Raw genomic sequence first — 22,230 nt, forward strand, 5'->3', positions numbered from 1 at the left:
GCTTGTTGTCTTTCATGACTGACGACGGAAACTTTGGCGGATAAAACTGGTTGGTTTTGGCTTCTGTAGATAATGATTGATATGTTAAATACTCGAAATAATACTGTGTCTCTTCTAGCACACAAACTAGATGGGTTCGACGAAATCTACAATTCTGCATAGACGAAAAAATGATGCACTTTACAAGCTTGCTCTCTATATTGTAGCATAACGAAGCCTTCTTCTTACTAGAGGCCTTCTTCTTACTAGAGGCTACTGAATGTCTTCGTTCCACCCTGCCAATTGTACTCTGTAAGGTAAGCACCAGCTAGATGTACTGCTTCGTTATCAAGTAATCATACTACCAGGTAGCTAGAAGGGCAGATCTCTCCGAGGGAGTCCATCAGGCGCCTGGAAGATAGAAAGACATCGCAATATCAGCATATCAGCATCGCAGGCCGTCGCTCAAAAGGTTTGTTTACTCCTTCTCAATTGCTTACCTAATGTAATGAAATGCCATATAAGGTTGAATGTTTATCCGTATATGACTAATGACTTACTAATATCTTACACGTGATACCGGACGGGTATTAATCATTGACCGAGGGTCTATTATTAAGCAGAAATTTTAATTCAAACAGTGCAAACATACCATTTAAGAAAAGTAACCCCCCAAAGGTCCGCTTTCTCCTCCTCCAGGTCTCTATCGGAGAGCGCCGCAACGTCTAACGCTTGCCTAGGCATAAAGTAGTCTCAAAGACCAGAGATACTACTTGCCCGCTATTCATAGGCTGGCCATATAACTATATATACCCAATAGCTATCTCTCTCATCCCCTTGCTACTTATTAGTTGCTTAGAATAATGTCACATTATTCAACATCGATTGGTAGCGATGGTTTCCATCGAAGACTCGCCCTCCTATTACAAGGAGCCCGTTGAGAAGATCCGAGCAGATCAATATCCGCTACTGAAAGGTTAGCATAGCAGCATATTTAACCCTTATCGATGGCCGTTTTTTTGCTTTATTCCTTGGAAGTAGCCACTAAGCTGCTGATACTACTGAGAAACCCAGTGCTGATTCCTTGACTTCTAGATACCACCTACCTTGATCATGCAGGGACAACGCTCTATGCAAAGTCGCTGATAGAGTCATTCTCCCAGCGCCTAACAAGCAACCTCTTTGGGAACCCCCACTCAGCGTCTTCATCTTCCCAATTATCCACCAGTCTAATAGATGATGCGCGACTACGAGTTCTTCGTTTTTGTAACGCAAGCCCGGAAGAATTTGACGTCGTCTTTGTGGCCAACGCAACTGCTGGAATAAAGCTCGTTGCAGAAAGTTTGCGAGACTATGAACCTGGGGGGTTCTGGTACGGATATCATGTCGATTCTCATACCAGCTTGGTTGGGGTCAGAAACGTGGCGGATCGTGGAAGCAGATGCTTTATGGCCGATAACGAGGTAACCAGTTGGATTAATGAACTTCATAAAGGCTACAATACTTCAGAGTCTGCCCACCCGACCCTCTTTGCATACCCAGGCCAATCAAACATGACCGGTCGCCGGTTGCCATTGAGCTGGTGCCAGGAATTTCGTGCCTGCACAGACAATAATGGGAAGCAGATAGCTTTCACCTTATTTGATGCTGCATCTCTAGCCTCTACCTCCCCTCTTGATTTAAGTGACACAGCCTGTGCACCAGATTTCACTGTTATCAGCTTCTATAAAATCTTTGGCTTTCCTGACCTCGGAGCCCTCATAGTTCGCAAAGATGCCGGCCATCTTTTCCTGAACAGAAAGTACTTTGGCGGGGGCACAGTCGGAATGGTCCTGACTATCGGAGAACAATGGCATGCCAAAAAGGATTCTGCCCTTCATGATCAGCTTGAAGATGGCACGTTGCCTTTTCATAACATCGTGGCCTTGCATTCCGCCTTTGACGTACATGAGCATATTTACTCTTCCATGGATAATATATCTCGCCATACTGCAGAGTTGGCTAGGATCTTATATTCTGGTCTGTCATCTCTAGAGCATGGAAATGGTACAAAGGTTTGCGAGATTTACAAAGGACCGGGTGAGTATATGGAACGTGCTCTCCAAGGCCCTATTGTATCGTTCAATCTGAAAGACAGCACTGGAAGCTGGATACGGAAGTCAGATGTGGAGAAGCTAGCTGCTGTCAAAAATATTCAGATCCGGTCGGGAACCCTATGCAATCCTGGCGGCATGGCGTATTATCTTGGGTTGAAGGCAGATGATATGAAACGCAATTATAACGCTGGGCAGCGCTGTGGGGATGACAATCATATCATTTCTGGAAAACCCACAGGTGGTCTTCGGGTCAGCCTAGGTGCCATGACATCTAGACAAGACATTGATACCTTTCTTGACTTCATTCGAAATTTCTATGTGGAAGACCCCGTCGCTAACGAACAGAAACCTCGAGATGGAGTTTTACCACCCTCCGTTCAAGCATTACCTTCGCAGTTTTATATCGAAAAACTCTGTATTTATCCAATCAAGAGCTGCGGCGCATTCACCATTCCTGAATTGATGGAATGGGATGTCAAACCAGAAGGGCTAGCCTGGGACAGAGAGTGGTGTTTGATACATCAAGGAACCGGTTCTGCTCTCAACCAGAAAAGATACCCCCGAATGGCACTGATACGGCCGGTTATTGATATCGCCAGGGGAATCTTACAAGTCACCTTACCAACCCCGGGCTCATACGGAGATTCTATGGAAATACCGTTATCCGTCAATCCCACGGATCTTGTTGAAGGAGAGATATGCAAAAATATCGCAAATCAGCAATCTACAGTATGTGGAGATACGGTCTCTTTGCAAGTGTACAAATCCACTCGACTCTCAGCCTTTTTCTCTGATTTCCTTGGTGTTCCCTGTATGCTTGCAAGATTTCCATCCCAACAGAACCATTTGTTAGCCCGATTTTCTAAGCCATACCGAAATCCCGGCAGAGGACTTATACATACGCTAAATACAATGGACAAGATCCCTGGTTCATTTCCCGAACCTGTTGCATCGGGTTCACAGCGTCCTATTCTTCTATCCAACGAAGGGCCTATCCTCATAATATCCCGTTCAAGCGTTAATAAAGTCAACGAAACTATAAAGTCTTCTGGAAAGCCAAATTCCACCTCTAAAACCGTTGCAGCGGACGTATTCCGAGCAAACATCATTGTCTGCGAAAAAAAGCCCGCCCTCACGCCCAAACCCACTGCATCATATCGGTCATCAGCCGCTTCTGAACATCCCTATATAGAAGAGTTATGGACCCGATTCCAGGTGGGAGGTGCTCATTTTGACGCTCTTGGGTCTTGTCAGAGGTGTCAAATGATCTGTATTGACCAGCAGACTGCTACACGCAGCGATGAGCCTTTCTCTACGTTGGCAAAGACTAGGAAGGTTGAAGGAAAAGTCTACTTTGGTAAACATGTTTGTTTGTCCAACGCATCTGATGATAAGCGTTTAACGGTCAGAACAGGCGAGCTAGTGACTCCATTCTATGACTGATAACGGCGATATAGCCGCACTTTCTAGAATTTTTGTTGGCTTTAGGTTTCCTATCCTGTGTCATTGGCGGCTGTCATGCATTTTCCGTAGATTTATAGTGAAATTCTAGGTATATATTGGATATTTTATAAGACTGATGCAACAGCTATTCCTTCGCACAAAACAGGGTTAACCGCCAAACTCCAAAATATAGTACATTTGAGTTACAATTGAAGGATTTTCAAGCTCATAATAAGGGAAATCACGACCGAGGGTACTTCTTCCAGCCACGACCATGACCACGCTATAGATATATGTTAGTCCAAGGTTGCCTTTTAAGCAATACAGAAACGGATGTGAAGCCTTACCTGTTTCCATAACCGGATCATTTCTGGCATTTCCAACATAGCCTTCTTCCTCTCTTCCAACTTGCCTTTCATGGATCTCTCCCACTTGTGACCCTTGACCTTCTGGCCGATACCAGTACCCTTGACTCTGAGACCCTTCTCAATAAGCCTTGCATGCTTATACTCTGTTGATTTTCGACCTGGAGGCAATAGTTCTTCCACGCCATATTTGATGCCTAATTTCACCAATTCCGCCTGTCGACGCAATGATATCACAGCTCCTCGCCATCGCCCGGTTTCCGGGTTCTTATATGGAAGGAAAGGGTTTGGGTATAGCCCGCTAGGGTCGGAACGGAGGAGGGAGTCTGTATATGAAACGGAGTCGGCGTCTTTGGTCTTCGAAAGTTTGACCTTGGTATTTCGTGATGCAAATGGGCTGGGAGCAGGTTTTATGACTGCAGATGATTCAGAGCTGCTAGAGAACGTTTCTTGCTGTGGTAGGACCTTCGGTATAGCTTGCGAAGAATAGTATTGTGGTGGATAGCGGGCGAAGAAATTTCGAAGCCGGAGCGGGAGGCCCTCAACGAGGCTAACTGCTGCTTGAGTCGTCATATTCAGGCTGCAGAGGGGTACAATGCCTGTTTCAATTCGCCCTGTTGGAATTATTGCAGCTCAGCCAATATTCGTCTTCGACCTTTCACTTTTCCAGTCTTTCTCTGCGCGCAAAAGCTTTTTGACTCACGTGATGCTCGCGGCTATCCCTATTTCTTACATAATCTTGCCCGCTTTTTCGTTAGCGCCTCTCTGTTCTTCCCGACGTCAATTTCTCACTTGACGCTCAACGCGCGCTGAGCTACATTTCATTTCCACAGAAGAAAGCGACAAAGAAAAGCCGGTTCACCGTATTTTCGTGCTGTAGAGACCGTGACTATCAGTTGAAAAATCTTATTGCTGGTGATTTGGAGAAACATGGCAGACTTGCTCTTTGGTGGGACCGACGAGGAGAATGAAGAGTTGAAGAAGCTCTATGCTGAAGTGGTAAGCATACGTTGAGTTCCTTGAGTCTTCGCAGAATACGATAATCTCTTTAATCTACATGGCTTTGCTGACACATTTTTTTTTGATACAGCTCGAGGATACCGACAGCTTTGAGGCATGGGAGAAACTGGTGCGCGCAGCTGAGGGCCAAGAAGGCGGAATCAATCGTAATTCAAGCCCTCAGGCTATCACAGCTACAAGAACTGTATACGATCGGTTCCTTGCGAAATTCCCTCTTTTATTTGGGTACTGGAAGAAATATGCGGACCTAGAATTCTCTATTGCTGGCACCGAGGCCGCCGAGATGGTTAGCATTTCACATTTCATGCTCTCTGAGAATCGCATATGCTGATCCATACCATCTTCTTCCGTTTAGGTGTACGAGCGCGGAGTTGCTAGCATTACAAATTCGGTTGACCTTTGGACAAACTACTGTACTTTCAAGGTCGAAACCTCGCACGATACCGATATTATTCGAGAGTAAGTATAATATGTTGGTCCCCTTCCCTATAACCATACCGACATAGCGCGTGAGTCGTTCGCAATCTTGAGGTCATATGGGGCAGATCGATAATATCAAGGTTCCTTAAATGGGTGAGATAGTCATCTGCCACCTCAGTTTCGTTGAAACTACTTCTTACCCATAAGATTCAGGCTGCCTTTGCTTCGCACACTAGTTGGATATTGTTCGAGAATCCTTCTCCTATGTCACGCACGGATGATATAGTAACACCTACCTCTATCAATCGTTGATCTAACTCGGCACCTCACTTTGAAGATTTTAAATGCATATGCCATGTTTGACATCCTTTCCACCACCCTTCCTTCTGTCCCCTTCTCTTCCTTACCCTTTTTTATCTTCTTTCTGGGCTTAATTTTTACTGACCCTCTTACTATAGGCTCTTTGAGAGAGGCGTCAGTTGCGTTGGTCTTGATTTCTTGTCACATCTATTCTGGGACAAGTATCTCGAGTTCGAGGAGCGCGTTGAATGTCCTGACAAGATATTTGCAGTGCTTGGCAAAATTATCCAGATACCAATGCACCAGTATGCTAGGTATTTCGAACGGTATCGACAACTCGCTCAAACTAGACCTTTGAACGAGCTGCTTCCTCCTGAAACTCTAGCTCAATTTCGAGCTGAAATAGAAAATGCGGCGGGTAATGTACCTCCTGGTTCGAGGAGTGAGGCTGAAATCGAAAGGGACATCCGACTAAGAGCCGATGGTCATTTCCTCGAAATATTTTCACGCACTCAGACGGAAACGACAAAACGATGGACTTACGAGTCAGAAATCAAACGGCCTTACTTTCATGTTACTGAACTAGATGAAGGTCAGTTATCCAACTGGAGAAGGTACTTAGATTTTGAGGAGGCAGAGGGTTCTTTCGCCCGCGCCCAGTTTCTGTACGAGAGATGTCTTGTGACATGTGCGCACTACGATGAATTCTGGATGCGTTACGCGGCATGGATGTCTGGCCAAGAAGGAAAGGAAGAAGAAGTTAGAATCATCTATCAAAAGGCCAGTTCCCTATACGTCCCCATATCTCGCCCAGCTATCCGACTCCACTATGCCTACTTTGAAGAAATGGCTTCAAGAGTCGATATTGCTAAGGATATTCACAATGCTGTCCTCCTTGCTATGCCTGGACACATTGAAACCATAATATCATTTGCGAACTTGTCACGTCGCCATGGTGGCTTAGATGCAGCCATCGAGATATACAAAACCCAACTAGACTCAGCAGAGTGTGATATTCAGACAAAAGCAGCACTTGTGGCTGAATGGGCCAAGCTCCTTTGGAGGGTCAAAGGTACCGCTGATGAAGCTCGACAGGTGTTCCGCAAGAATCAACACTGGTATCCTGATAGCCGTCCTTTCTGGACAAGCTATCTTATGTTTGAGCTAGAACAGCCAACTAGCGCTGAAACTGAGCCCGCACAATACGAACGCATCAAGCAGGTTATCGATGATATTCGCAACAAAAGTTCATTGCCTGCCGAGGCAGCTAAGGAGCTTCTTCAGCTTTATATGACTTACTTGCTGGAGCGAGGGTCCAGTGAAGCTGCCAAAGAGTACATCACCCTTAACCGTGAAGTGAATGGTCCGCCGTCAGTCCAATCAATTATGAAGTCATCACTTTCAAAGGAGACACAGGACAAGCTTGTGATTGGCCAACAAAGTCCTAATTCTATGTTCAGACCTGATGTTTCTGTCCCAACTCCAACTGTCTAATTTCCACTCGCTAATTAGTGGCATACGCAATATTAGTTGGACTTTGTAATCTACAATGGGCGTCTCAGTCGGTTGGGCGGTTTACAGTTTTTTTCTTTTCTTTTTTTGCTCCTTCCCCTTCCCACCAATTCTCCTATTTAGTAGCGAGAAATAAATCAAATACAGTTGCAAATTCACTGTTGAGAGGGCCTTTATTACAGTAGTTATCTTAAGCTTTGATGTAATCATACAGATAAATAGCATCCAGGCTTGAAAACGGCAACGATGGGGGTGTAAATAGAGGAAACAGCCAAACCAAGGGCCCTCTAACCAGTATGTGCATAGGAGGTAGAGTTTGTCTTTCCATCCCGGTTCAAGGGAACATCGCCCCCTTCTACTAAGGGTACGATTAAGAAGTAAACAAAACTAGTAACTCCCAAATAGATAAAGGAAGCCATTTTCCTTGTCTTTATTTAATCTATACAATGCAAGTATACAGTGTCAACACAAGGCTACTGGTAGAGATGGAACTGCTTTACAAAGATTTAACATTCGAGCTAGCTCTTTGGGGCTTCTCAATATACTAGGCAATACAGAGTCAAAGACCATATATGGTGAAAGAAAATAAATCGACTTTACCGTATGACTTAGCTATATTCTATATCAAGCTTAAACCCACCTACGCAGCCCCTTTGAAACAAGCCCTCCGGATCATACTTCTTGCTTATGTCGCGTAAGAGTTGTGCGTTTTCCTCTCCGTATCCCTCAAACGGCCTCTGCCAGTCTCCACAGTAGTTCATGTATCGATACCGGTGGCCAGTTCCGTTGGCAGCGGCAGCAGCATCGATCTGCTCAATCGCGTCACGAGTTAGCTTCTCAGAGAGTTTATCGTCACTCTTCTCAATCCAGTTGACGGTAAAGGAGACAATCACAAGAGGCTCCTTGGTATCTGCTAGGCCAAAGGGGTTTCCGTCACAGCCATCCCCAGCCCAGTTTGCTAGCATGGGCTGCAAAACGAGCGTCCATGACATGCCTTTGATATTAGCCTGTTTGATAGGCGCAATAGCGTCTTTATAGGCAGCGTAGACTGCTTGTAGCGTTGCCATGTCATTCTTGATGGTGGTGGTAGCAAGCACCTGACGTCTACCAGGAGGATTAAGGGAGTTCATTTCATCGCAAGCATCTGCGAGTGGGCGGACCTTGCAAGTACTCCAGAAGCGCCAAAGTGATTTGAATCCAGAAGTTTCCCAACACTCAGGCCATTTGTTCTTCTTCTCAGGGAGCTTCGTGTAGACGAGGTTGACTGAGACAGCCTGGATACCAAGTTGCTGCAAGTAAGTGAAGCATGCGATCGGACCGGACGCATGGCGGTCATAAGTAATTCCAGTATTGTCGGGATGAGCTCTGTGGACAAAGTCGTGGAACGCATGCAGGGCTTTTTGAGCACTACTGGATGGCATATAGAGGAAACCGCTCCATATGTCGGTAGAAGGGAAGCAGCGTAGAGTAATGTTAGTGAGGATACCGAAGTTGTTACCACCACCTTTCAAGGCCCGCCAGAGGTCGGGATTAGAAGTAGGTGAGGCTGTGGCAACAGTCCCAGAGGCCAGGACGACTTCGTAGCTCAGAACGTTGTTGCATACCGAACCGACACGTTGAGAAAAGAAGGAGATTCCACCTAGTTGTATTCCGTTAACGTTAGCTCTAGTGCTGCAAAGCAATGATGGGAATGATACTCGTATACCTCCTAATGTCAAGCCGCCGACACCAACATGTGAGTTTCGTCCACCAGCAACAGCAAGACCCTTCGCAGCCAGAGCTTCGAAAACTGGACCCCATCTAGCTCCCGCACCGATTACGACGCTCGACCCATCCTTCGATGGGGTCACGTCGCAGAATAGGCTCATATCAATCATCACACCGTCCTCGATGCTCGCGGCATGAGAGACAGCTGAATGACCACCGCTACGGACAGCAAATAAGCCACCCTCCTTAATACTACCTTCCCCATCCTCTGACCTCCTTCGTCTGTCGTATTCCCCTTTAAGAATAGTGACGGCTGCGCAGAGCTGGTCGATATTCCGAGGCCGGACAACACACGCAGGCACGACCTCACACTCCTGCTGGGCCCAGTATGTGTTCATCGACTTCCTGAAGGTCGCAGCATTTTGAGGCAAAATCACAACGTCCTCAGGCAAGGCAGATGCGGGGAGCTTGTTGAGTCGTATGGCAGCTTCCGACGAGCGAACTATAAGCTCCGGCTCCTTAAGCTCCTTTGGACTTCCGCGCAAACGGCGCATGGCAAAGAAGACAGAAACAGCAATCAGGAGAGCCGCAGTAACAGATGTAGCGGTCATTTTGCCCTGTCTGGTCGCTGTCGTCTTCTTCTCTTCTTTCTCAATACCTTGGGTTCTCACAGATACAGAATGGAGCAAGGCTGGGGGTAGAAGAGGCAGCAGCGCGCCCTGCAACAAACACCAACACAGACCCAGCTACCCCGTAGCTGTGTGACAGCTGCCTCTGATGCGCGACAATGCCCCCCTCTTAATCTCCAACCAGGTCCCAAGGCTGCAGCTGCACGCTCTGCATCACAAAGCCGTCTCAGCCCACGCGCGTTCACCTTGTCGAAAGATCGACCACCAACTGCGTCATTATTAAGAAAAGAAAAAAATAAGATTTTAAGCATGTGCATTTAAGTTTCGGTCTTGCGAACTCTTTCCCCACATGTCTAAACCTTCATCCTTCGACAACCCAAAAAATAATAATACTAATAATAATTACAGAAAGTTTAATACAGAGAATTGATGGAAAAATTGATGCCGGGCCTATGACAAGACACGGAAGCGAAATAGATAAGGAGAAATCCTTCAGAATCTTCATCATGAGGGGGAGGAGCATACCGGATCTCCGCGGCTAGGCTGAACCCCGGTTTACACCCTCGAGCCAGTGGAGCGCTTCCGGACGAGCAGCGTCATAAAGGGACTAGGCACTCTGACCTTGCCAAAGGTCAGGAACGGGGCCGCTGTTGGGTTTTCGAGTCTGAAGTCGTAGTCTAGAAGAAGATGTGACAGGACCATTTTGATGACAACGGAGACATAGAAGCGTGCAGGGCTGGTCCGGAGGTTAGCACGTTGTCGCAGCCAAGTCCGAAATTCCGAGGAAGTTCGAGTAAAACTTACCATGCATGCTTTATTGAACCCCAGAAGGGAAACTCGTGACTTGGATGGGTGAACCGTGACTCTGACGCATCGCCTTGCTCGTCGACAAAACGGAATCCCTCGAATTCCTTACCGTTGGGCCAGATTTTCTCGTCACGCATGAGGGCAAGCTGGGGTATGGCGATCCAATTTCCGGCTGGGATGTGGCAGCCATCCTCCATTGTGTACGGTACCATGACTGTACGAGGTGCACTTACTGTTGTAGGGGTTAGGTAATGGTTTTTTTCTACAGCCATACCGGAGATGGAGGAACTGAGGGCTGACTTACCGATTGGGCCGGGACTCAGACGAGAGGTCTCTTTCATGAAACTGTCCAGGTAAGGCATCTCTCGGTTCATCGCGCCAAAAGAAAGATTCTCACATTCGAGAGCTTCTTGTCTGAGCTTGTCTGTGTACTCCCCATGCCTACATAGTCTGTGTATACAGAACTGAACAACCTGTGCCACCGGATCTTCAGTATGGATGGTGACACACGCGGGGGTTATATTAGCCTTGACCTACCATCGGCACTTGGAATGCGCTCGCAAATAATAGTCCAAGTGATATCTTGGCCACTTCTGCTGCATCTCGAAGTTTTGTTATTTCGGAAGCCCATTGTGCGACGTGGCCCCCAGCGTGCTTAAGATCTGTTAGTTACGTTTTTTCCCCCTTTCTCCTTATTGCCATGCGAGAGAGGGGGACCGTTCATACCTGTTTTTCTCTGCCAACCTCCTTATCTTCAAGAGCCTTCGTAGTATGCCACAACAAGAGGTCGTATACTTTGGTTCTCGTTACGCCCCAGCCCATGGCAATTGGCCCGATGAACCTGCAACAATCTAGTCAGTTATATTTCGATGTAGTTCAGGGGGGTGATAACGAACGGTGTGAGGAAACTGGGCATCATATCTACGATGGGAAAAGCCCGGGCACAGCTCCAGAAAAAGTTCATCACATCGTCGTACACTTCAGGGCGGTTGGCTTTGTCCTCTGTCAGCTTCACTGTATGATAATAGACATGGAGAGATACCATACACACCTTGTTCTTCACCAACCAGAGGAAGAAGATTTACACTGGTAAAGATGCGAAGGAGTACTGGCATAAGCCTAACTTGTCTCCATTCATTCTTCTCGCAAGCCTCTGGTCATGGTATAATCTGTTAGCAAATTGTCCCGTATAGCCATCCTTCAAAACCCCAACATACCGTTTGCTGGCGGAGACATCTCCAGAGCCATTGATTTCCTAACTCGTTCTCGAAGGGTATCACTCATCAAAGGAATATTTGAACGGAGCTTGTTCTTCAACACGCCAACCACAACACGAGAGACTTCGCTCTGTGTTCCCTTGTTCTCTATTTTTACTTGATGGGGTCCTAATATTGGTCCTGTGGACGCGAGCTACATATTTCTATTTAGCGGATTTCTTCAGCCACCACTGCAAAGAATTTAGGGCGACGTTACCTCATGCAGAGCTTGCTGTAGTGATAGAACATGCTCGGGTTCACGGTCGAGCTGCTTGAGGGTCTCTGTGTTGGAAACAAAAATAATCCAGCGATCTAGCATGGGAATCGCAAACGGTTTTCCGCCGGCCTGGAACATATTAACCACTTGCCCTTTTAGTGACTCCAAAGGATCTCTTCACGGAAACACATACCGATTCGTACGCTTTTTCAAGGAGCGCTCCAGAATCAAATACCATATGCAATGCCGTCAAAAACCTTCCTAACGGCGTAGGGTATGCGGCAATAATGACGTTGGACTAAACGGCCACGTCAATATTAACACCATGAGCGTTACCGGTCCAATCCAGGTATGCATACCGGAGCCTTCCACCAGAACTTCCACAATATCTGCGCTGTCTGCCATGCCAAAAAGAGGTATATTACGTGATACCAGTGCCAGTTCCAACCTCGAGAGTCAACAGTCGAAGCCAGCTTCGAGAATGAGGGTAGTACTGGGATTGCCATTGTGACAATATGCTTGCTGGGTGGTTCAGTGTGCATGATGGGCGGGTTCAAAATCTATTCAACCACACGTTATCCCTGTGTCTCTCGCTGTTGTCTCTCCCTCTCTGCTAAACTGTCTCTTCTCACCACATGGATACCATCGCTCTTATCAATGGACCAAGACACAGCGGGACGCTGAACTGGCCCCTCCAGCATCCCACCCCTGGCTAGCCTTGGCCAGCCCGCCTTTTCTCTGGCAGTGTCTTAGCTTGCGTGACTTTTGGGGCCCGACGATATGGGGAAAGCTGAGTGGTGGACAAGAGCTGGGCGTATCCCAGGTCTTCATATGCCTATTTCGAGAAACAGTACTCCGTATGCATACACAATACTTACGACATGCATATCATCCACAGCAAGGCAAAGGCCATTCAGCCTCCTCCATGCTGATCATGTCTGTGGCCAGGTCCATGAGGAGTAGGGGCTTGGGGGCTGAGTTTTAAGGAAAAAGGAGAGGCGGGTAACTAGCAAGAAGAGCAGATCATGGCTGTGGTGGGCTTCGTAAAACGTAAAGTGTATTGAACGACAGAAATACATTCATTCAGGGAGTTCGGCCCGGTCTACCTTAATTCCAAATATGAGCGGACCAATTCCTGGCGTAGAATAGCCTGGAACAGAGCTCTGCAATATCCACCGCTAACCACGGCGAGTACGATTTTCTTGCACTAGAGGAAACCGACGAAATTTAAAATCCTTCACGCACATACGGAGTGCGTGTGGAACACCTGGAGGGCAATACAGGGTGTTGTTCAGGTGCAGATGCGAAAATACCACGCCTTAATCCCGGTCGATATGTGAGAGATCAGCCGCAGTGGCAGGGATCATTGCTGTGCCGCTGGCAATGGCTGACTTTTCGACCGCTCCGCATGGGCATCGTGTTAGACAGATGGCCCCCAACGGACCAGCAGGCGCCCAGTAATCTTGAGGAAACGAACATGGCCCCCCTCACCATGCAGTACATGTGGCAGGCAGAAGAAGAAACGAAACCCTGGTACAGCGGCAAGCAGGCCTGGTTGTGGGTTCTCACAGCCTCGCAGCCCTCCGGGTTGTCCTGATATACATAAGGTGCTTGCGCAGCCTTGCTGGAGGGCAATATTTTCAATATTAACGTCGAAGCGCCCGGCTTGTTGGTAAGGCCTCTTTTTTCAATTTTACAAATCCTTCTGCGATCTTTTGGCATGATCGAAATCTGCGCTCAGCAACATCGAGACCTCGGATCGAACTAGTTAGTTAGCAAGCTAGCGGCGATGTCTAAAACTCCAGACGCCAGTGCTCTCAAGAGCATTCCGCCAGAGCTTCTGTCGACTATCCCAGGCGGTAAACCACCACCTGGCGTCACGCCGAATTTCGATGACCCAGTGTCTCAAGTACCGGTCATTGTAGGAGTAGGGACAGCGTTCCTGGCTATGGCCTGCTTCTGCTTCTTCATTCGCATGTACACTCGACTCGCCATCTCGAAAACATGGAAGTGGGATGACTGTAAGTAGACTCCAGTGGTGGTAGATGGTTAAGCGTGAACCCCAGGCTGACTGCTTTTTCATAAGTGACAATATCCATAGGATTTGTGAGCCGTCACGATCATACCCTCGTGTCAATAAAATAGGTCTAACAATAAAAATATAGCTATTCAGTCTCGTATATTATGCGGCGACACTAAATGGTAAGTGACGTCGGGTTCCTGTTCAACATTTTCTCGTTCCAGACTAACCCCTATAAAGGTTGTATTAATGGAATCGCCGGAAGACACGAGTGGGAGGTGCACCTCGATAAGCTCCTTGGAAATGCCCATCTCTATGTATGTATTAAGCCCCTAGGTTCGTTAATTGGACATTTGCTGATAACTAGAGCAGCAAAGCTACATCACAGTTATCACAGCAACGCCAGCCCTAGGACTGATCAAACTCAGCCTTTTCATTCAATACTACCTCTTATTCAAAGTAAGGAGGTATGTAAGAATTAGCGTATATGTGGGGGCAACACTATCTGGCCTTTTTTATATCGCTACCTCGATCTCGTCTTTCGTGCTGAGCAGCCCATGGCCGGGAGAGTCTATCCTCGACTGTATCCTCTCATGGCACTATCTCAAGTTCGCCGAGTTCTCCATTCCTACCGGCATCATTGGTTCGCTGGTCGATGTTGTCCTATTTATACTCCCAATGCCCGCTGTATGGCAGCTGCAGCTGTCAACTGCGAAGAAGATTGGTATCATACTAGTGTTCATGACTGGTGGCCTGTAAGTCATCTCCGTGCAACCCACTATAGGCTTCGCAGGAAAAAGTCTGACATATTCTTAGTGCCGTGGCAGCCTCGGGTGTGAGCCTTTATTATCGTGTCCTCCTCCAAAACGATGTAAGCGATGCATCATGGAAAGTCGGATACGTTTTGCTCTGGACGTAAGACAGCCAGCTATATAACCGAAATTTTGTTCTGTATCCATATCTAACAAAAACATATAGGGAGATCGAGATGTTTGCTGGCATCACAGCTTCCAGTATGCCTGCAGTTAGGCAATTTTTCTCTTCGCGTACCGGCCTCTTCTCCAAGAACTCACGGCCTTCTTTCACCCCCACAATTAGCATGATAAATCGCTCCAAGCGGTCTGGCCACGAAGAACTCATCAACCAGAAAGACATGGCCTTCCGGAAATGGGGGTATCCCGTTAAAAATGACGAGGAGAGCCTCAACAGGTCAGAGGAAAGCCAGAGTAGCCCCAGACTGAACGGGGCATCTCCCCAGCCCCAGAACCTATCACGATGAAAAAAGTCAAAAGAAATGAATAATGCTTTAATAAAGACTCCCTTTTGTATATAGTATGAGACCCCTTTTCACGACTTGCAATGTACATAAACGATATATCAACCGGCGTTTCTTCTTTTTTGCTTTTGTGGTAGTCGAAATTGATGTCCTATTTGGGTTTAGCGTATTGCTGACGTAAGACGATCAACTTTCGCGCTTTATCAGAAAAGCTTCGAGCTTCCTTCAAGTCTTGAATTCCGCCGGGCAAACAAGAACCAGGGACTGCTTATATTTAATGATGGACGGGATAACAGACAGTAGCTATGGGTCTATAGAACCTCCGCAGCCTCCCCCAGAGCCCGTCGAACGGCCTCCGACTCCTCCACCTCCCCCTCCTGCCGACCATAGCTTGCCTCCGCCGCCGCCGCCAGATATCCCGGCTCCTCCTCCACCCCCAGATACTCTGGTCCCTCCCCCCCCTCCCCCTTCAGAGCCCAAGAAAAAGAAAGGATGGGGAACTACAAAAGCGGCGACTCCTCTAAGTGTTGAGGAATTGCTCCGGAAGAAAAAAGAAGCAGACGAGGCAGCTTCAAAGGTATGTTAATCCGTCGAATCTTCTTGACCAGCATAACACCTTGCGTGCCTCTTCTCCTTCTTGTTGTTTAATATCCACATCGGGATGATCTGTAGGGCAAGTTACTAACATATATTCTTGTTAATAGCCCAAATTCCTTAGTAAAGCACAGAGGGAGAAGATTGCGCTCGAAAAACGAATGAAAGAAGTGGACAGCGTTCGCCGAGCGAAGTCAGCAGCCAATGGTAATTCTGGGTCGGATTCAAGAACTCCAGATATAGAGACAAATGGGTACTCTTCAGCTTTTGCTTCTCGGACTGGTGAGACTGGTAGGAATGATGGTTCGAGGCACATCCCTACAGGTCCCCGTGCGTTGAGACACGATGCACCGACTGGACCGGCTTCCATGAGGTCAAACCAGAAGGGTAATGATAAAAATCAACAGAGTTCTTCGGCATCTGCTTCCGGAAACAAAGGGGAGAAACGGGCCTTACCAGAAGATGCTCAAGCACAGCTCATTCGACAGAGATATATGGGCGCAGACCAGAGATCTAGCTTTTCGGCGAAGAAGAAACGGCGGCGAACTACCGAAAGGAAATTCAATTTCGAATGGAATGCGGAAGAAGACACTAGCCCTGACTACAACCCACTATACCAGAATCGCTCTGAGGCAAACTTTTTCGGTCGTGGTAGACTGGCTGGTTTTGCAGATGAAGTGGTAGATGACTCGGTGAGAAGGTATGCAAGGGCTTTGGAGGACAGGGACCTTGAAGCTGGAAGTGTCCGAGCAAGAGAGATATTGGAGATGGAAAGACGAAGAAAGGAGGAGAGTGGGAGAAATGCTATTGATGCCCACTGGAGTGAGAAGAAGTTGGAACACATGCGAGAAAGAGATTGGCGAATATTTAAAGAAGACTTCAACATCAGCACAAAGGGTGGTGGTTTGCCGAACCCGATGCGTTCGTGGTCTGAATCGGGCCTTCCCAAGAGGCTTCTTGAAATTATTGACTCTGTCGGGTACAAGGACCCATCGCCTATCCAGAGAGTCTCTATACCAATTGCGTTGCAGAACAGGGATCTCATCGGTGTTGCTGTCACCGGTTCGGGTAAAACAGCAGCATTCCTACTACCGCTGCTTGTTTACATCTCCTCCCTCCCGCGGCTAGATGAGTTTGAATGGCGACGGAATGACGGCCCCTACGCCATTATTTTAGCACCCACTCGTGAACTTGCCCAGCAGATCGAAATAGAAGCTATGAAATTTGCTGCGCCACTTAACTTCAACGTTGTGAGTATTGTGGGTGGTCACTCGCTTGAAGAGCAGGCATATAATCTACGCAACGGAGCCGAAATCATCATTGCTACCCCGGGTCGGCTGGTCGATTGTATTGAGAGACGAATACTCGTCCTCAGTCAATGCTGCTATGTCATTATGGATGAAGCAGATAGGATGATTGATCTTGGCTTTGAGGAACCTGTGAATAAAATTCTCGATGCACTTCCGGTATCAAATGAGAAACCTGATACAGAAGAGGCTGAGAACGCCCAGGCAATGAGCCAACATATTGGTGGCAAGGACCGATATAGACAGACGATGATGTACACTGCCACCATGCCTTCAGCCGTTGAACGGATAGCAAGGAAATACCTTCGTCGCCCCGCAATAGTTACGATAGGTAACATCGGCGAAGCAGTTGATACCGTCGAGCAGCGGGTTGAATTCGTTGCAGGAGAAGACAAGCGTAAGAAACGTCTTGCGGAAATTCTAACTTCACGTGAATACCGTCCTCCGATTATTGTCTTCGTCAACATCAAACGAAACTGTGATGCTGTCGCGCGAGATATTAAACACATGGGCTTCTCGGCTGTCACATTGCACGGTTCTAAGACTCAGGAGCAGAGAGAAGCGGCTCTTGCATCCGTACGTAACGGATCGACGGATGTTTTGGTTGCCACAGATCTTGCCGGTCGTGGTATAGATGTTCCAGACGTCAGTTTGGTGGTTAACTTCAATATGGCTACGAATATTGAAAGTTATACTCATCGTATTGGACGAACTGGTCGTGCAGGGAAGAGTGGTGTTGCAATCACATTCCTTGGTAGTGAAGATAATGATGTCCTGTATGTTGATTCCCTAACACTCCCCTTATTGATACTGGTTCTTAATTACTAACTTTTGTCTGCAGTTATGATCTTAAACAAATGCTTATGAAATCGTCTATATCAAGAGTACCGGAGGAACTGCGCAAGCATGAAGCTGCTCAGTCTAAACCGATTAGAGGAATGGGTGCAGCAGGCCAGAAGAAAATTGAAGAGAGCTCTGGGTTTGCCGGCAAAGGTGGTGGTAGCGGATGGTAAATAACCAGTGTAAGATACGATATATATGATCTAAAGAAGTGAAGATTTTTCATTGAGGCGCAGCGTCTACGACTTTAAAGGAGGGTGGCTTCTCTCGAAATATATCTATATACACCCTAACCTTTGGGCTACGATGCGGTAACCATAGGTAGGTTCCGTCATGCATAACATAAGGACAATGTCCTAACGAATGTAAGATTGATCGTTTGTCAACCTATAGGAAGGCTCTTATGGCCAGGGTATCTGTTCTGCCGAGAGCCTTTAAAGTATGCATCTCACAGAAGGATACGTTATTTAATAGTTGATTTAGGCTTTGAATCCGTTCGTCTTGAGCCAGCTCTCCACATCCCCACGGTCACGCGACAGCCAGCCAGCCTTAGCGCGAATGGAGTCGAGACTTTGCTCCAGGGATCGGTCATAGCCCTATACGTGTGCTAGTTAGCAGAAAGCCAACTAATAAAATTAGATCAGTTTTTAAAAAAGTATCTTACCTTGTGGTCCTTGTCTTTGAAGAACTCCTCTACTTCCTTCAGCTGCGATTCGGTAGACAAGCTAGCGCAGGCGATCTGAATAACAGATCCCAGCATAGAGAAGGCAGGAGGGAGCCTCTTAGTCAATGGCTCCCAGTTAACCTGCAACCACTTCCAGCGTGCTAGTATACCAGCGGAGTGGGAGCGAAGGCCGGACATAGGCATGTAGATATCTTGGATTCTGGATTCTTCGGAAAGAGTGAGGTCGAGAGTCTTCTGCACAATTTCTGGCTTCTCGCAGGAACCAAGGCAGCGGAGAGCGGTGTTCTTTTCGGCAGAGGTGGGTGCATTCTTGTATCGGTCAAAGACGGTCTGCCATTCCTTCTCGCCACCGTTTCTGAGGGCAATGTCGAAGACGCTTCCACGGATGTTGGGATGGATGGCATCGTAGTCACCCTCAGAGAATTTCTTGAACATCTCGGTGGCAGCAGCAACGACTTTCTCGTCACCTGCAGAGCCAGCAGCGCTGAACATGAGAGCCTTATACTGCTGCAGAACATGACCGTCCTTGTCGCTGAATGTCCAACCGAGTTCGTGAGCCTTTTGGCTGACCAAATTGCGCTGGAATGTCTTCAGGGCGTTCTTGGTCTCCTCATCTTCAAACATCCAGGCACCGCGGATGGAACCGAGGCGAGTGAGAATCTCATTCCATACAACGAATTCGTTCTCTTGATCAAACGCCTTAAGGAGAGACAAGCTGCCGGAAGTCTTCTGGTAGCCAGAAGCGGCAAGGACACCAGCATCGGCAATCATACCAGCCTTGTCTTCGACAGTAAGGCGACCGGCTTTGGCGTCCTCTCCAAGCTTCTCTAGGCGCTCGGGAGTGTAACATGTTCTAAAGAGAGATGAGTGGTCTGCGTTGAGCTTGTAGAAGTCGAGATCAACCTTGATCTCTTCGGATCGCTGTGAAAGGACAGCAGACTGGTCAATGCCATCAGAACCCTTCAGAGCCAGGACGACGGGGTAAAGCGTTTTGTCATCCTCGGCCTTGACGTCTCCAGTTCGAAGGAAACGGTTCTGCTGGACGGTGATGCTGCTGTTTTCCTTGTTCTCCTTTACTGTAAGAACAGGGAAACCAACCTGCTTAGTCCAGATATCCATAACCTTGTCGATAGGCTTACCACTGGCTTCGCTGAGGGCAGCCCATAGATCACTAGTGGTGGTGTTTCCATAGGCGTGCTTCTTGATATATGCCTTTACACCCTCTAAGAACTTTTCCTCGCCCATGTATTTGGAGATCATTCGAAGGACAGCAGAGCCCTTGGAGTAGGAAATAGCGTCAAAGATCTGAGTGATTTCATCTGCACGTTTTACAGGTACCTCGATAGGGTGGCTGCTTCTAAGGGAATCAAGAGACAAAGCTTGTTGAAAGTTGTCGATAACGTATGTCTGCCAGACATTCCACTCTGGATAGAAGACATTGCACGAGTACCACGACATCCACGTGGCGAAGCCCTCGTTGAGCCAGAGGCCATCCCAGAAGTCCATGGTGACCAGGTTTCCGAACCACTGGTGAGCGAGCTCGTGTTGCACAGTTTCGGCAATGCGCTCCTTGGTAGCAGCACCGGTGGTCTTTTCGTCGTACAGGACATCGACGATTCTGTAGGTGACCAGACCCCAGTTCTCCATAGCACCGGCAGCAAAGTCGGGAACAGCAACCATATCCATCTTGGGCAACGGGTACTCGTTGTTAAAGGCCTTCTCATAGAAGGCCAGGGTCTTGGCAGCAAGGTCGAGCGAGAACCTTCCGTGCTCGATGTTCTGGTCTGGGGTAGCGTACACTCTAATTGGCACCCTGAAGGCCTTTGTCTCAATATAGTTGAGGTGGCCAACAATGAAAGCCACAAGGTAAGTTGACATAAGTGGGGACTTGTTGAACTTAACAGCCTTTCGAGGATGGCTGACCATGGTGGATTTGACTTCGGTCTCTGAAGCCACGTCCATGTTGCTCAGACAGGTCATGTCTTTGTCTGCAATGAGGGTGACAGTGTACTCTGCCTTGAGAGAGGGTTCGTCGAAGCAAGGAAAGGCGCGTCTGCAGTCTGTAGGCTCCATCTGGGAGGAGGCCATGTACTTTTGGTTGCCATTGGCATCCTTGTAAGAGCATTTGTAGAAACCCGCCATGTTGTCATTCAGGGTGCCTGTGAACTTGAGGTTCAACCTGGCCTTGGAGCCAGCAGCAATCTTCTGTCCAAGGGTGATGGTAGCAGTCTGCTTGTCCTTGTCATAGCTAACTGGTGAGGAGGTAGCAATTTCTGTTCCATTGGTCTCAAGAGCAGCAGTATCAATAGTGATGTCAAGGGCATTCAAAGTGATAGAGCTCGTCTCCTTCACAACGTCGAGGCTATCGGTCACCATCTAGTTAGCACTAACAGTCTTGCATTTCATAAAACGGGCAACACGGATAGCCATACTCAATCTGAACAGATCCCTGGAAGGAGAAGTCCTCGAAGTTGGGCTCCAGAGTCAAGTCATAGTGCAGCGGCTTCACGTTGTCCGGGAGGATCTCGCGGCCCTGAGCGGCCACGGGCATGGAACCCGCGGCGCAGTCGTCACCTCGCCTTGCATGACACATTCTCCTATATGAGCAGAATCGCTTGAACTGACGAGGAAGACGAGCAGAGGGAGAGGAAGTTGTAGATGTCAAGGAGAGAGGAAGAGAAGAAGTAGCAGAAGTAGCAGAAGTTGGCGGGGTGAAAGACGATGGCGGGCGGGGGGAGGTCGCGGGCCTGATTGGGCGCACGAAGCTTCGGCGGAAAGGCTGAGTAATACCGAAAGAGAGCGACGGCGACAGCGACAGCGACAGGAGAGATATAGCGGAGAGAGATGACGATGATGATAGAGACGAGGCAGCCGGAGCAGGAGAGAGAGACGGCGCTGACGGTCGCAGGAGAGAAGGGCCTCTGCGAAGGCCAGCGGCGCGAGACAGCATCCTGCCGGCGGGCGTGGCCAGGGAGATGGAGAAAGGACAGGCCGGGATGCACAGGGGAGCTCAATAGCTACCGGTAGACAGGCTATCGGGAGCTTTCATGCATGCAAAAAGACGCCCGTCTTGAGACGGTTGCAGTTTATGCAGCTTATATATATAGAGAGAGAGGTCTTCCTATATATCAAAAACCAGCCAGATATGTCCAGACAGCGAGAGTTCACGGCTCAATTGACCAAAAAGGAGCGACGAATTGAACCAGGAGAAACGAGCGGCGGAAGATCAAAATGCACAAGCAAGTCCCGTCCTTGCTTCCTTGCTCTTCGCGCAGAGTATCAGCTCCATCAAGCTGTCGCCGTCTTCAATCTTCATCTTCGTCTTCTCTACGTCTTCAGCTTCGGCTTCTTTTTTTTTCACCTGCAGGAGAAAATCTCGAGCTTCTGACCAATCAGAGGCGGCGACCTCGTTCTTCTCACTTTGGATGTCTTGGCGGTTTTTTGCTTCTTTTTTTTATTGGATTTTTTTTATTTTTTTTATTTTCTCTTTTCTCTCTTTTCTCTCTTTTCTTTCCTTCTCATCAACGCAAAGGAAGGGCCGTCTTTTTGATATAGACCAGCTGCGAGGCTACAATCGAAGCCGTCTATGGCCCTTCAATGCCAGATTACTTCTCCCGCTAGTTTGAGGGGATCGGTTCGCGGCTTTCCAGGCTGCTCCAAGTGAACTGTTTCTCCATAGAATAGTCGGCACATCTCTTTTGCCATGACTGGATTTTGACCAGCTGTGTTGTATTAAATAAAATGAATGGACTCTTGT

The 22,230-nt window shown here is 47.9% G+C and overlaps 11 protein-coding genes across 11 annotated transcripts; 6 read left to right on the top strand and 5 right to left on the bottom strand.

Annotated features, from left to right (window-relative positions):
- Positions 1-873: 873 nt before the first annotated feature.
- On the top strand, positions 874-3,518 carry TRV_04189 (uncharacterized protein; the record flags this gene model as incomplete). Its single annotated transcript, XM_003021632.1, has 2 exons — positions 874-955; positions 1,075-3,518. The coding sequence occupies 2 exons, from the start codon at positions 874-876 to the stop codon at positions 3,516-3,518; spliced, it is 2,526 nt and encodes an 841-aa protein (XP_003021678.1).
- Positions 3,519-3,832: 314 nt separating this feature from the next.
- TRV_04190 (uncharacterized protein) lies at positions 3,833-4,456 on the bottom strand (the record flags this gene model as incomplete). Its single annotated transcript, XM_003021633.1, has 1 exon — positions 3,833-4,456. One exon carries the CDS (start codon positions 4,454-4,456, stop codon positions 3,833-3,835), a length of 624 nt encoding a protein of 207 aa, XP_003021679.1.
- A 357-nt stretch (positions 4,457-4,813) lies between these two features.
- On the top strand, positions 4,814-5,234 carry TRV_04191 (uncharacterized protein; the record flags this gene model as incomplete). The annotated part of the gene is made up of 2 exons (XM_003021634.1): positions 4,814-4,882; positions 4,974-5,234. The coding sequence occupies 2 exons, from the start codon at positions 4,814-4,816 to the stop codon at positions 5,232-5,234; spliced, it is 330 nt and encodes a 109-aa protein (XP_003021680.1).
- A 686-nt stretch (positions 5,235-5,920) lies between these two features.
- Positions 5,921-7,117, top strand: TRV_04192 (uncharacterized protein; the record flags this gene model as incomplete). The annotated part of the gene is made up of 1 exon (XM_003021635.1): positions 5,921-7,117. The coding sequence occupies one exon, from the start codon at positions 5,921-5,923 to the stop codon at positions 7,115-7,117; it is 1,197 nt and encodes a 398-aa protein (XP_003021681.1).
- Positions 7,118-7,743: 626 nt separating this feature from the next.
- On the bottom strand, positions 7,744-9,453 carry TRV_04193 (FAD binding domain protein; the record flags this gene model as incomplete). Its single annotated transcript, XM_003021636.1, has 1 exon — positions 7,744-9,453. One exon carries the CDS (start codon positions 9,451-9,453, stop codon positions 7,744-7,746), a length of 1,710 nt encoding a protein of 569 aa, XP_003021682.1.
- Positions 9,454-10,026: 573 nt separating this feature from the next.
- On the bottom strand, positions 10,027-10,652 carry TRV_04194 (cytochrome P450, putative; the record flags this gene model as incomplete). The annotated part of the gene is made up of 2 exons (XM_003021637.1): positions 10,027-10,207; positions 10,276-10,652. 2 exons carry the CDS (start codon positions 10,650-10,652, stop codon positions 10,027-10,029), a joined length of 558 nt encoding a protein of 185 aa, XP_003021683.1.
- A 485-nt stretch (positions 10,653-11,137) lies between these two features.
- Positions 11,138-11,889, bottom strand: TRV_04195 (uncharacterized protein; the record flags this gene model as incomplete). The annotated part of the gene is made up of 4 exons (XM_003021638.1): positions 11,138-11,292; positions 11,330-11,431; positions 11,496-11,625; positions 11,752-11,889. 4 exons carry the CDS (start codon positions 11,887-11,889, stop codon positions 11,138-11,140), a joined length of 525 nt encoding a protein of 174 aa, XP_003021684.1.
- Positions 11,890-13,540: 1,651 nt separating this feature from the next.
- TRV_04196 (uncharacterized protein) lies at positions 13,541-15,050 on the top strand (the record flags this gene model as incomplete). The annotated part of the gene is made up of 5 exons (XM_003021639.1): positions 13,541-13,772; positions 13,917-13,953; positions 14,149-14,526; positions 14,588-14,686; positions 14,750-15,050. 5 exons carry the CDS (start codon positions 13,541-13,543, stop codon positions 15,048-15,050), a joined length of 1,047 nt encoding a protein of 348 aa, XP_003021685.1.
- Positions 15,051-15,327: 277 nt separating this feature from the next.
- On the top strand, positions 15,328-17,961 carry TRV_04197 (uncharacterized protein; the record flags this gene model as incomplete). The annotated part of the gene is made up of 3 exons (XM_003021640.1): positions 15,328-15,624; positions 15,752-17,724; positions 17,790-17,961. The coding sequence occupies 3 exons, from the start codon at positions 15,328-15,330 to the stop codon at positions 17,959-17,961; spliced, it is 2,442 nt and encodes an 813-aa protein (XP_003021686.1).
- A 306-nt stretch (positions 17,962-18,267) lies between these two features.
- TRV_04198 (uncharacterized protein) lies at positions 18,268-21,423 on the bottom strand (the record flags this gene model as incomplete). Its single annotated transcript, XM_003021641.1, has 3 exons — positions 18,268-18,384; positions 18,453-20,835; positions 20,906-21,423. 3 exons carry the CDS (start codon positions 21,421-21,423, stop codon positions 18,268-18,270), a joined length of 3,018 nt encoding a protein of 1,005 aa, XP_003021687.1.
- Positions 21,424-21,561: 138 nt separating this feature from the next.
- TRV_04199 (uncharacterized protein) lies at positions 21,562-21,861 on the top strand (the record flags this gene model as incomplete). Its single annotated transcript, XM_003021642.1, has 1 exon — positions 21,562-21,861. The coding sequence occupies one exon, from the start codon at positions 21,562-21,564 to the stop codon at positions 21,859-21,861; it is 300 nt and encodes a 99-aa protein (XP_003021688.1).
- Positions 21,862-22,230: the final 369 nt, after the last annotated feature.

The sequence above is a fragment of the Trichophyton verrucosum genome (genome assembly GCF_000151505.1).
Source record: "Trichophyton verrucosum HKI 0517 chromosome Unknown contig00330_1.f1.exp, whole genome shotgun sequence".
In the NCBI taxonomy this organism is placed as follows: Eukaryota; Fungi; Ascomycota; class Eurotiomycetes; order Onygenales; family Arthrodermataceae; genus Trichophyton; species Trichophyton verrucosum.